This window comes from Microtus pennsylvanicus, chromosome X (genome assembly GCF_037038515.1).
Source record: "Microtus pennsylvanicus isolate mMicPen1 chromosome X, mMicPen1.hap1, whole genome shotgun sequence".
NCBI lineage: Eukaryota > Metazoa > Chordata > Mammalia > Rodentia > Cricetidae > Microtus > Microtus pennsylvanicus.
Window position 1 is genome coordinate 131,228,289 of NC_134601.1, and position 12,911 is coordinate 131,241,199.

The 12,911-nt window shown below is 42.1% G+C and overlaps 1 protein-coding gene across 2 annotated transcripts; it reads left to right on the top strand.

Annotated features, from left to right (window-relative positions):
- The first annotated feature begins 2,973 nt into the window (after nt 1-2,973).
- On the top strand, nt 2,974-9,653 carry LOC142841039 (diphosphoinositol polyphosphate phosphohydrolase 3-alpha). 2 transcript variants are annotated; one of them, XM_075957778.1, is made up of 2 exons: nt 2,974-3,651; nt 8,262-9,653. In XM_075957778.1, coding segments are annotated over exons 1-2 (495 nt in total). In that variant the 5' UTR covers nt 2,974-3,157; the 3' UTR covers nt 8,263-9,653. The 2 variants fall into 2 exon arrangements, with proteins under 2 accessions (XP_075813893.1, XP_075813894.1); XM_075957779.1 differs by lacking the exon at nt 8,262-9,653 and having other exon boundaries at nt 2,974-4,872.
- The last annotated feature ends 3,258 nt before the right edge of the window (nt 9,654-12,911 follow it).

Below are 12,911 nucleotides of genomic sequence, written 5' to 3' on the forward strand. Positions count from 1 at the left end.
ATAATTACAGATATGCAATAAAGACAGGTTCAGATGAATGGGTTATAGTGTTGGGTAAATGTACATTGGGAGCAAGGAAAAAAAAGTATAGACAGTTATAAAATGAAATAAATAGTTTTAAAAATGACACAAAATCTTTAAAAAGACAATAAAAGTAATATAAAAGAGTACAGACAGTCATAGATTAAAAGAGTAAAGAAAAATAAGCCATGTAAAGATGGAATATACACAGAGAGTCTGGATTATGTATATTATTGTATTTTCTTTAAATTTTTTTCCTTCAAAGAGACATTTGATTCCTGGGGCTGCTAAGTTAAACCAATATAAAGGTAACTTGTCTAAGGATGTGTTACTTTGGAAAAGAGCTTCTGTTTTGTTTCCACAGAAGATGAGAACCTGTGGCTTTCTTCCAGGCTAATGTGGTTTAATGGAATAAGACCCCCCTCCAAGGTCTCCGTGAACCCTAAGAATACTTTGCCCAACAAACAGCAGAAAGTAATTTGGAGAAAACTATGCCCAAATTCCCAAAATGATTGTTTATGTTTGTTTTCATTTAAAGGGGGTTGATTATAAGTGATTAATGGTAACAGTCAATTTTTTAAAAATTTAACGAGGATAAGATATAGAGATGAATACTTTGCATTGGTATGGATCTTGGTCTATTGATACATATTTAAGGTTGATATTGTTATACTGTATAAATATATATATATATATACATATATATGCTCTTGTTTAAGGTATTGTGTTTATGTAGTTCATTTAAAAATGTAATACATATGAAATACAGGTTAATAGCCATCTATAATGTAGTCATATTAGTTAGGTTTTCTAGATGTACAGAGATATATTGCAGATGGATAGGTATTCTTTCAATCTTTAAAAGACCTACAAAATATGGCATTGAAAAGGGTTTAAGAACTTGGACTTTTCTCGATGTGAGATATGTCTGCTTCTGGCAGCACTAATTACAGCAGAGAGGTTGATGGGCATCGAAGACACTCCACATGGAGCTTGTTTTCCTCCTGGCAAAACTGGCCTTTGGGCAAAGAACGGCCCCTGCCTCAACCACTGACAAAATGTGTGGTGTCCAGACTAGACAAGCAGGATACAAGCAACAAGACTGCTAAACCTTGCCAAGACAGGGTAAGGTAGTTTTGAAAACTCTCCTGCTTCTGAAAATGCTCTGTCAGTTACTCTAGGCCTTAGTCAAAGTGGGTTGCTCCAATGTTGCAAATGAGACTTCGGGTGATTGCCCAGGTAGCCAGTTGTCTTGTCATTTGTTGCACATTTTGGAAGTTGTTTGATTCCACTTCCTATTTACTCAAGTAATATTATTTCCCTTCTCAGGTCTTTGATGGGGTTGAGCACTAGATCGTCATAGTTACTTTCCTCTCATGACTTAGCCAAGCCATTTTTAATGTAGACTTAGACTCCCTAGGATAGGATAACTATTGAAACATTTAGCATGCTGATTTCAACAGTGTCGGTTTGCCTAAGACATGATGGGCCGACATTTGGGGCCCCCAGAAATCTAGAAGTCTACACTAGAAAAGGAATGAGAGGATCTTTAGAGAAAATAAAATAGTATGGTTAAAGTTTTGTGTTAATTTTGGACTCTAGGGTGTTGCTTCTCTGGCAAGAGGTCAGTGTGATCAAAGCACACTGAACTTTGCAATCTCCGAACGGAAACCACCAGGCCAAGGCAATGGCTCACTAGGTAAAGTGCTTGGGGCTCAAGAGGGAGGACCTGAGTTCTGTCCCCACCACCCACATACAAGCCAGCCTGTAATCCCAGTGGCAGGAGTAATCCAGAAACCCAGACTCTGAATTCCCAGGGCTCTCTGGTCCAGTGCAGTCTAATTGTCCCCAACCTGTCCTCAAAGTCATAATGGAGGGAGAGCAATGGAAGCAGCAAGGGAAGGTATCTTTGCCCACCTTGGGCCTACACCTGTTCAAAGAGAGCACTCACAGGTGCGCGTCAATTCTTTTCAAGAATCACCAAACCCCCGAATGCTCCCATGTAAGCAGGCCAGGAAAGGGTGCAGTGTGAGAGAATGGAGGTGCTTGACAGGGAAACCAAGACTGTGTGGGGGTGCTGCTCCAGAGACACCCTGTAATGGGGTGCAAACAAGGCTTGGACCAAGGAATCCCGGGGTTCGATGACTGCGAAACTGAGGAACAGGGAGGCTATACATGATGTGAATAGGGGTTGTGGGCAAGTGTTTAAGGCAAGGGCTGAGCCAAGATGGTTGACAAGCCGCAGAAGAGAACCTATTGAAGAAAGCAAGCTGCATGTGACTCAGCAAAGATTATTCTGGCAAGACTGCCATTGGTCATTTTGGCGACACCAGCCTTCTGCCTATAAATAAGGCAGTGCTGTTCATGATGGGAGAGGACGATGATGCCAGCCTTGACCCTGCAGCATGTGCCTTTTTCAGGGAGGCCCTGGCCCCCGCTGCTGCCATGTCTGGCAGGGACACACATGTGGCGAGGACCCTGCACAACGTCACAAATGGGGTGCACTTCCCCAGGGCAGTGAGTGCTAGAAGCTTCCCAGGCAAGGCGGTGCGCGCGCCTGCGCAGTGGGCCTGCAGCATCACGCGTTGCAGGAGGGAGTCTGGAGACCCCCGCCTCCGCCCCTCGCCCTCCGCGGCCGCCGCCGCGTGCGCGCACACGGACCCGGCCACGCGCGCCCACGCGCCTCACCTGGCTCAACCTCTGCCAGGGCTGCCAGCGACGGAGCGCGCGCGCGAGCGCGGACGGGCTGGCGGTTAGGGACCGCGCACGGTCCAGTCGGGGGCTGTGCGGAGGCGCGGGCTCTGGGCACCCAGCTCCTGGCGGCGGAAGCGGCGCCTCCAATCAGGCAGCGGGCTCGCGACCCTCGGCGCACCCGGCCGGCACTGCCCGCCCCGCGGACTGACTGACGCGCCGGCTCGCCCCCGCCCCCGCGCCCGCCCCCGCCTCGTCTACCCAAGCTCGGCTCAGGCTCCACTCGGCTCCACTCTGCTTGGCTCCTCTCCGCTTGGCTCTGCTCTGCTCCGCTCTCCTCCAGCCCTTGCCAGGCCCTTTCCCTGCCCGCAGCAGCTCCTCGGCTGCGCAGCGGCGGCCCGCTTGGCAGCTGCAAGCGACCAGAGAGGCGGCGGAGGCGCCCAGGATGAAGTGCAAGCCGAACCAGACGCGGACCTACGACCCCGAGGGCTTCAAGAAGCGCGCCGCGTGCCTGTGCTTCCGCAGCGAGCGCGAGGACGAGGTGCTGCTGGTGAGCAGCAGCCGCTACCCCGACCGCTGGATCGTGCCCGGCGGGGGCTTGGAGCCCGAGGAGGAGCCGGACGGCGCGGCGGTGCGCGAGGTGTACGAGGAAGCGGGAGTCAAGGGGAAGTTGGGCCGGCTGCTGGGAGTCTTCGAGCAGAACCAGGACCGCAAGCACCGGACCTACGTGTTCGTGCTCACCGTCACCGAGCTGCTGGAGGATTGGGAAGACTCGGTCAGCATTGGCAGGAAGCGAGAATGGTTCAAGATCGAAGATGCCATCAAGGTCCTCCAGTGCCACAAGCCCGTGCATGCCGAGTACCTGGAGAAACTGAAGCTGGGCGGCTCCCCGACTAATGGAAACTCGGCCGCCCCGTCCCAGCCAGAGAGCGAGCCCTAGTATGTACCGCTCCCGCCCGCCTGCCCGCCCATCCATCTGCCCGGACTCCTGCCTGTCGCCTCCCCGCACTTGCCTCCTGCCTGCCAGGAGAGCACCTCTCCTGCCCAGTGCGCCCGCACGGGCAGGAGGGAGTCTTCTTTTGTTTCCTTGGCAGGCAGACCTCTGAATCACGCTTGCAAACTGTCTTGGTTGCCAGGCTCTGTTTGCAGACAATTTGCACGTTTTTTTCAGATGCTTTTCTAATCGCTTCTTGGTGACACTGTAAAAATCTTGCGCTCAGCCAGAGATGCATGGGATTTTGTGAAAGGTGCCTTACTGCTTGCCCTGCTCTTCATGGATGGTGTGTGTGCGCGCGTGTGATGTTTTTGTTTGGGTCTTTTTTTTCTTTCAACACCCTTTACATGTGTTTTGCGTGAGTGTGCGTGCGCGCTTTTGATGTCAGCCTTGTGGTTTGTTTCTTAGTGGAGGCCTTTAGAGTCCTACCAGCTGGCGGGGGAGAGGGAACGAGGGGGGGGGCATCTTTTTGTGTTTTTTCCCCTTGTTTTCTCATTCACAGCCTTGGTTCTTGGCAGTGTGCCGTTCTTGGTAGATATTGACTCGGATGATTTATTTGTAATTAATATAAGAAAAACTGAAGACCTTTTACCTTTCCTTTCTGCACTCAAACTGTCATCTAACATGCTCAACTTCCTGTATTTTCATGACCAAAAACCATTCTAATGTCCATAAAATTCTACAATGGATGATTTCTCACTACATCATCAATGGTAGCATTTTCTTGAAAATTAAAATGGATATGTTCATTTCTTACATAAGTTACTGGGGCTTACTCCGATAGACTGGCTCTTTCTAGAGACTTGCTAATAAGATACTTTTTTATCAGTGTAACACTATACAAGAGTTTTAGCCTACTCATCCGTCAGTTTCCAACTCCCAGCACCTTCCTGGATATTCTTTTTAAAATGTGCTTTTCTTGGTGTACATTCATTTTTAGAAAGTAATCTATACTTGAATTTAGTGACTTCTGGATTTTAACTTCCTGGCTCTCGCTCGGTAACTGTAAGAATGGAATCTTTTATGGTGACTGCATATCTACAATCATTCCAGACATTTCTAGTCTTTAAATTCGTGTTGCTTGCTGTTAACATATGTCTCAGACTGTGAGGACATGAACCACTGAGTAAAGGTTTCAGTACTTATAATAAACTTTTTGATTGCTGTATTGTTGTTACTGTTACCTTGATACTTGTTTGAAATAAGGAGCCACCTCTACAGTATGTCATTCTCTTTTCTGGAACTATCCTCAGGTCCCCTGCCATGTCTATTTAGCTCTCTAGAAAGCCTTTCTAAAAGATAGTATTAAGACTGGAAAGATCATCCCATATTTTATGTGAGCATTTATAAGAAACATCTTGGATGAGAACAATGAATATACTTGGGGAAATAATGACCATGTAAAAGAACTAAACTCCCTTGAGTTCGAACTTTTTCCTTTTTATTAACTTATTTCGGAATTTCACAGGCTATATTTGATCATCCTCTTTTTCATGCCCCAAGTCCTCTCAGGTGTCATCTCCCCCCAACCCACACTCGACTCTGTGTTCTTTCTTTCTAGCTCAAAAACAAAACCCAAGGAAACAAAAAATACAAAAGACAAACACCAATTCATTACAAAATAAAAGCGCACAAAATAACTTGGGGTCCATTTTGTTGTTGGTCAACTACTCCTGAGCATGAGGCCTCAGCTGGAGTTTGGCTGATACAGGTAGTGTCACTCCACTAAAGAAAACTGAGTTTCTTTCTCCCAGCAAGTATCTTCTTGGTTAGGGGTGGGACTTTGTGCCCACTTCCCTTTCACCTTGCTGGAATATTGTCTGGCTTGAATTTGTGCAGGCCTTGTACATGCTCTCACAGGTTCTTTGATCTCATATGTACTTCAGTCCTGGTGTGTGTACAAGATGCTGGTTCTCTGGTGTCATACACCTCTTCCCCACAGATCCTTGAGCCTTGAGGACGGAGGGGTGTTTGAGAAAGAGATCCCATTTATTGCTTTCAAATTACATTTTTAAAGCATAACCACTGCTAAATCTTTAATAGGACATCACCTTTTTAAAAAAAATTCATTAATGCACAAATCAGTGTTTGAATCAATTTGTACTCCATGGAAATATGAAGAATATCAAAGTATGCAGCTCCGGTAATTCATAATATTTGTTTCTAATAGCAAAGCCATTATATTTGCCCCCGTCACTATACTAGGCTGCTTCTGTCTTTTAATACCAGAGATAATTTTGGTTTTGAACCCTGTGTATACTTACTGCCTTTTTGTATGACTTATGTGCAGAGCATTCAAATGTGTTTTTCCATTTGGTTTTTTATTTCAAAATTAATATTGTTTTAAGCTTCTAAACCTGGGATCCTTGTATTTTCTGAAAAATTGATTTCCTTTATGAAAAAATTTACTTCATATTTAACGTATAAACCCTAATTTCCAAACTATATTTCAATCTCCTACCAAAGAAAAGAGTATATGACTAATTTGAAGCACTTATCTTTATTTCCAATCAAAATTACTTCTACTAGTTAAAAAGTTTCTAGTAGATTCTGCAATTTTATCTCCATTAACCTTATGTTCTACATTGACATTACAGATATAATGAATTCAGCTTTATGGGTTTATAAAAAAAAAACCCTAGAAACCCTGTCAGAAATGCAATGGAGGATTTCCTTGTACTTGCTACTACTAGAGTCACTAATGTGCCATCCTTTAAACTTACATTTATTTGTGTGTGCGCGCACTCGTGTGCACGTGTTTATGCTGGTGAGAGAATGCCATTGTGTACCTGTGGAGGTCCAAGAACAATGTGTGGGAGTGGTGTTCTCTTCTTCCACCATGCAGGTTCAGGGAACAGAACTCATGTGCTCAAGGTTGCTCGCAAGTGCTTTACCCACTGAGTAATCCTGTAGGGCCTCTTAGTGCATCCTTATATTATAAATATTACATAATCAAAAGTGTATTCATAATCCATTATAAAAATGTTTGCCTATAAATATACTGTGAATTTTTCTCATCAAGATTTTGTCAGTAGTCCCAGATTTAAAAACATTATTGGGGATGGTATATTAATTCTACCAGTCTTCTAAAAACTACTCAACAACTGGGTATTTTTCCAAGGGTATTAATCCATTTTATATAGTATTTATGATTATACTAAAATATACAACCAAACTTTTACATCCATCTTTCAAGTGAAAAGGGAAGAGTACAACATCAGATAATTGTGATTTTCAGATATGAATTAGAAATTTCGTTTCCAGCCGGGCGGTGGTGGCGCACGCCTTTAATCCCAGCACTCAGGAGGCAGAGGCAGGCAGATCTCAGTGAGTTTGAGACCAGCCTGGTCTACAAGAGCTAGTTCCAGGACAGGCTCCAAAGCCACAGAGAAACCCTGTATTGAAAATAAATAAAAAAAGAAATTTCTTTTCCATACATTTTATAAATAGCTTTCATTTTCCATTTTCATTTGTTCAAGTGTTTTGTTGGTACCTGTGTATTTTTCTGGGCCTCTTGCATGCTGAGCATGTACTGGACTACCGAGCCCCACTCTCAGCTCCATGATAAAGTGTTTTGTTGTTTCAGATGTACAAAGAGGAAACAAGTTAGTATAGGTTTATGTTAATATAAGTTTGTATGTATACTGGAAACATGTACTCTGGCCTATACTTTAAAGAAACAAAGTAAAGGCAGGAAATTGACTTGTATATTCCATTTGCTTTATTATTCTGTATAGATTCATTTGAGATATTTGATAAGGCTTTTAATTCTATAATAATGACTTACAGGTTGTAGATGAAAATTTTCCCTGAGCAGAGCTTTTACCTCCAGGCTTACTATTTTCCTGGTAGCCCTGTTATGGCACTGTATGTAACATAGTTAGAACAGTTCTGAACAAACAGAGCTATAGGAAGCCAGTATGGCCACGTGACACTTTCACGAGAGAACAGGAAGTTATAGAAACTTCACAGACACTGGGAAGTCAGACCTAGTTGTAGTTCTTATACTGTAATTTCACCAGTTACCAAATCATCTGACGCTCAAGGTTTTTCTTCGGTCTGTCATTGTAGACGATACAAATAGATACTGTGTAGATATCTCCAATGAGCTATCCCTTTCAAATGCATGAAGAAGCATACTTCTGTGCAATGGTTAACAGTTTATTGTACATGACCAATGTGTATGGCGATGTGTCCACTAGTCTGAATTATTCCTGTAAGTTTCGATTCTAGTCTAGAAGGTAGAATTCTGTGGTTTCATAATGAGAAAGAGAGGAGAGAGGAGAGAGGAGAGAGGAGAGAGGAGAGAGAGAGAGAGAGAGAGAGAGAGAGAGAGAGAGAGAGAGAGAGAGAGAGAGAGAGAGAATGTGTGTGCATGTGTGTACCTATAGTTCCCTCGACTGCTAATCTCGGTTCACAGTGCATTTGCTCTGGAGCCTGTGTGGGCTTTCTAAATACCAAGTGATTGGTGCACCTAATGTGTCCTTAGGAACTTTGTTGCTTGGAAGAATTGTAAATATACACCTGCAATATATATGTTTGTTTGTTTTTCCAGATGAACAGGAACCATGCTCAAGATTACACTGAAGTAAAATCATTGATGTGAACCCAGTATTCAGTGGTATTTTCAAGTTCACCGGAGTACTTTTAAGGTTCCCAAGGAGACCACTCATCTGGTTTTCCTCCCACATCTTGGAACACTCCTCCGTCTGTTTTACCAACATTTTTGCTCTGGTTGTTGTACTATTGTATGTGAGCGGACTTAATTCAGCACCTATAGCCTTTTGTTGTGCTTTACTGATGTGTCTGCCTTGTTCATTAGACTATTATCTTTGAGAACAACGACTATTTTTCCTTAACGCTACATATCCTGCATCCAAGACACTACTTGAAATTTGGTTGGCATCACTGGAGGTCTTTGATTCAATTCATATTTTGTAATCTCTTTGTGGCAAACATTTCCCTCCCAATCTGGTGCTAGGAGAGTGTCTGCTGTCTAAGCACCATGTGTGTGGCTTGTGTGTGACAGGTGTTTCGTAATCATTGCAGGACAGGTGGAGATGATCACCGAGAAGCTTTAGCACTCATTCCTGTGTCGTACCATACATTGGCTGGCACAGTTTTAATACTGTGCCATCATTTAGAGTAACATTTTATAGAGTTAGTCCTTCATGTAACAACTTTAGTGTTTATGTACTGTTATTAATTTGCTTAAAGTTTTATTCAGAAGTATCACTTGCTATAAATGTCATTGTAAAAACACTACAATCAAATCCTATTGTGAGTTTTTATAAAAGTAAATTTTAAAGTAATATACAAATAATACATTTAATTTTTGTGCAATGCTCTATCTACTTCTTAAATGTCAACATTTCCTTGCAGAAAATGCTGGGTTTTTTTATTTTAAAGATTCAATATTCTGTAATATTTAATGGTGAACACAAAGAAAAGCTGCTTTGAAAGCAGGTTTTTCAGAGCTATTTATGCCATTTAGTTGCCTAAGTGTCTTTTGCCTCTCACTGTTTCAGTTGGCTGTGGTTCTCATCCCTTTTCTAGTACACCCAACTAGCTTCTCGGTACCACATGCTTTCTGCATGTAAAATCGCAAAAGGCTGAGAGGGCTAAATTGGTGTCACTTAGAAAGGCTTCAGGGAAAAAGACTGCTGTAAAGGGGAACACAAGATGAAGAATTTAAGAGGTTTATGGCAAAGACATGGAAATTTCACGGCGTTTTGCCACAGGGTGTGTGATGTCATTACTCTTTCTCAGCTCACTACAAGGGTTCCAAAGAGGTTCTAATATGGTTGTTGTGTTTTACCATTATAAACCATTATATTGGGAAAGGCTTGAACTCCAATTTAGTGTTAACACCCTTCCTCGTGCCAGTGAAATGTATTGTGTCCCCATATCTTACAGACTTTGAAATAAAACTACATGTTATAATTTACTGGAGTTTCTACTTGTGATATGTACTGTGGTTTTGCTTACTAAAGAAACCCTTATCGTTTAGAGAACTGTACTGAAAATTTATAGATACGCTACTGTTAATTGCTTCAATATAATCAGGGTGGTATAAGTTTGTATATAGATGAAGCAAGATTGGCTTTGATTTGATAATCATTGAAGCTGTGTGATAGATTCATTATTCTCTATACTTTTGTATATGTTTGAAATTTTCCATAATAAAAATTGCAAAGATGTATTCCTTAGAGTTTCCTAGTAGGCCACTTCCCTCTTTAGAAGTATGATGGCTGATCAGAATAATAATTCACAGAAAGATAAAACTGTTCTTCTAAAGAGCTGGCTTTTCTTCCTAATCTATATGTGTTGCTAGCTATAGGTCTCTTTCCAAGAAGTTTTTTTTTTCTTGGAAGACCTCCGGTTAACATGTGCAAAGGGACCTTAGCTCACCCAGTATCCAATATGTGACCAATGACATAAGTTAATGTGCAGATCAAACAACAATCCATTTTACAATCTTTTAAAAAATATGTATATAAGGGTTTTGATGCCCGTGTGTATGTGCACTTTGTGAGGTCACCAGATCCCCTGAACTGGGGTTAATGATGTTTTGTAAACTGACAGTTTGATGCTGGGAACCCAACTCAAGTCCTTTGCAAGAAGAGTGAGTGTTCTTAAATACCCATCCATCTCTCTAGTCCCACAATTTTCTTAAAGAATAACATGTTCGAATTCATCTTCATAAAATTCTAAAAATGAAAAAATAAATGAGTAAAAATAATTCACAATCCCTCTTTCCAGAGATAACCAAGCTTTAAGAACAAGCTCAGTCTTGATTCTTTGCATATAATCGTATATATTATATGATTATATATCACACACATGCATACACACACACACACACACACACGTCCACCAAAATGTTTACAACAAGTCCATGGTGTTTCTGTGTTTCTGGTTTAATCACATTCCACACTGGCACAATGCTCTTCCTTAGAACGTGTTAGGTTGCTGCTACAGGCTATTATAAAATTTGTGCTGCTTCAGACATGTACAAATACGGGAAGCAAAACATAAAACTTGGACCTGAACTCTAGATACACTGTATTTACAAATTTCTGGGGCAATTTTACTGTGTGTGTGTCCCTGTGTCCTAATATCCTCACACACAAAGCTCTGAAGCCACGGATTTCGAAGTAGTCAGTTCGGATGGCATAACAGCTAGTGTCTATTATCAGCTTAGAATTGTCTGGAAATAGAGCCTCTGGACAAGTGTGTAGGGATTGGTATTGACTGGGTTAACTGAGCTGGGAAGTCCTGCCCATTGTGTGTGGAAACAAGTCTTGGTTGAAATTTTGGCATGTGGAAGTGGCCAAAGCTGAGCAACAAAAAAACCTTCATTCCTGCCTGGGTCTTGATTTCAGATGTCCTGACCAGCAGTTTCAAGTTCCTGTGCCTTGACTTCCCATTATGATGAGACTAAGTGTACCAGACTTTTTCTTTTGGGCTACCAGGACCAACTCATAAATCATGACATGCCCAGCCTAGCTTAGGCTCCTTTCTGGCTAGCTTTTTTAAATGAACCTGTTTCTCTGTATCTACTTTTTGCCTTGGAGCTTATTACCTGTCTTCTGTACTTACGGTCATGGTTCTCTACAGCTAGCTGGTGTCTGCCTAGCTTCTTGTCCCGGGTATATCCCTCATTTTTCTCCTCTTCTCTGAGTCTAGATTGCTCCTCCTATTTATTCTCTCTGCCTGTGAGCCTTGCCTATCCTTTCTCCTGCCGGTCGGCAAGATGAAACAGATATAACACGTGTTTGCATCATTTAAAAAATACAGCACAAACAAAAGTCACACATTTACACAGTTAATGTCATATTCTGCAGCATAAGCAAATGTGATATTTCACAGCACTATGCCCTTGAATTGTGAACTGAAAGAAAACTTTTCTCCCCTGAATTGCTTTTGCTGGAGTATTTTACCATGGTGACAGGAAAAGAAACTAAGACAAATGGGTTCTCAGAAGGAAAATAATTGCAGCACATTGGCTTCAAATGAGCCTCACATACAAAGCTCTATCTGTTTTACAAGATGTTCATTTTCTCTAGGTCCTCCTCTGTCTGTGATGTCATTCTGTAGCCCCTGACCCCAATATGGTTGCTATTCTGAACAGCTGTTTCTAAATGGTAACCAAGGATACCTCTTACTTTGGAGTAAAGGAAAGGAGCACTATTCTCTGCCCTTTACCTTTTTAACACATAAAGTGCCCTCACCCTTATATATTTTCCTACAGCACATTAGACACCACTCTGGTAGTTTAATGGGATTTTAGTGAAGATGGCGAGACTATGTGAAGAAAATACAATACAAACATAGGGAGTTTGGTGAGATGGCTCAGAGGGGAAGATATTTACCACCAAACATTCAGCCTTAGTTTGATCACCCAAATCCACATGGTGAAAAAGTAGAAAACTTCAGTTGTCCTCTGACATCCACACATACACCATGGCACTTGCAACAACATGTTCATGCACACATGCATACACACACACACACACACACACACAGAGAGAGAGAGAGAGAGAGAGAGAGAGAGAGAGAGAGAGAGAGAGAGAGAGAGAGAATGTAATTTTTTAAAAAAGAACATATACTTTACATTTAGCATATATAAAATATATGCTAGAAGGATAAGGCAGGTCCTTTCTAGATCCAGCCCTGGACTTGTTTTCTAATACAAGCCGACCCAAGTGCCTTGAAATAATGTTTCCAAATGAAGTAGCATGTGCAGGGCCTGCATGAGCCTGCGCGGGTCTGTGCCAGTTCCTTTGTGTATATATCATGACTTCCAGTTTAGTGTTTTTATGGGAATCCAGAGTGTGCAAATGAGTGGGCCTCTGACTCTTATATCTTCTTCTTGGGCTCTTCCTTCTGTTGGTTTGTCCTATCCAACTTTGATGTGATAGTTTTGGTTTTATCTTATTATATTTTATTTTGTTATATTTTCAAATGAATGAATGAATGAATGAGAATCTCACCACTAGGGTGTTGAAGGAGGGTACCGCTTATTGGTACCCGGCTGCCCAGTTAGCTTAGCCCCGAAATAATCACACAGAAACTGTATTAATTAAATCACTGCTTGGCCCATCAGCTCTAGATTCTCATTGGCTAACTCTTACATCTTAATTTAACCCATCTCCATTATTCTGTGCATCACTACAAGGTTGTAACCTACCACCAAATTTCA

Excerpts from the sequence above, each read along its gene's own strand:
- LOC142841039 (XM_075957778.1), top strand. The coding sequence starts at position 3,158 with ATGAAGTGCAAGCCGAACCAGACGCGGACCTACGACCCCGAGGGCTTC.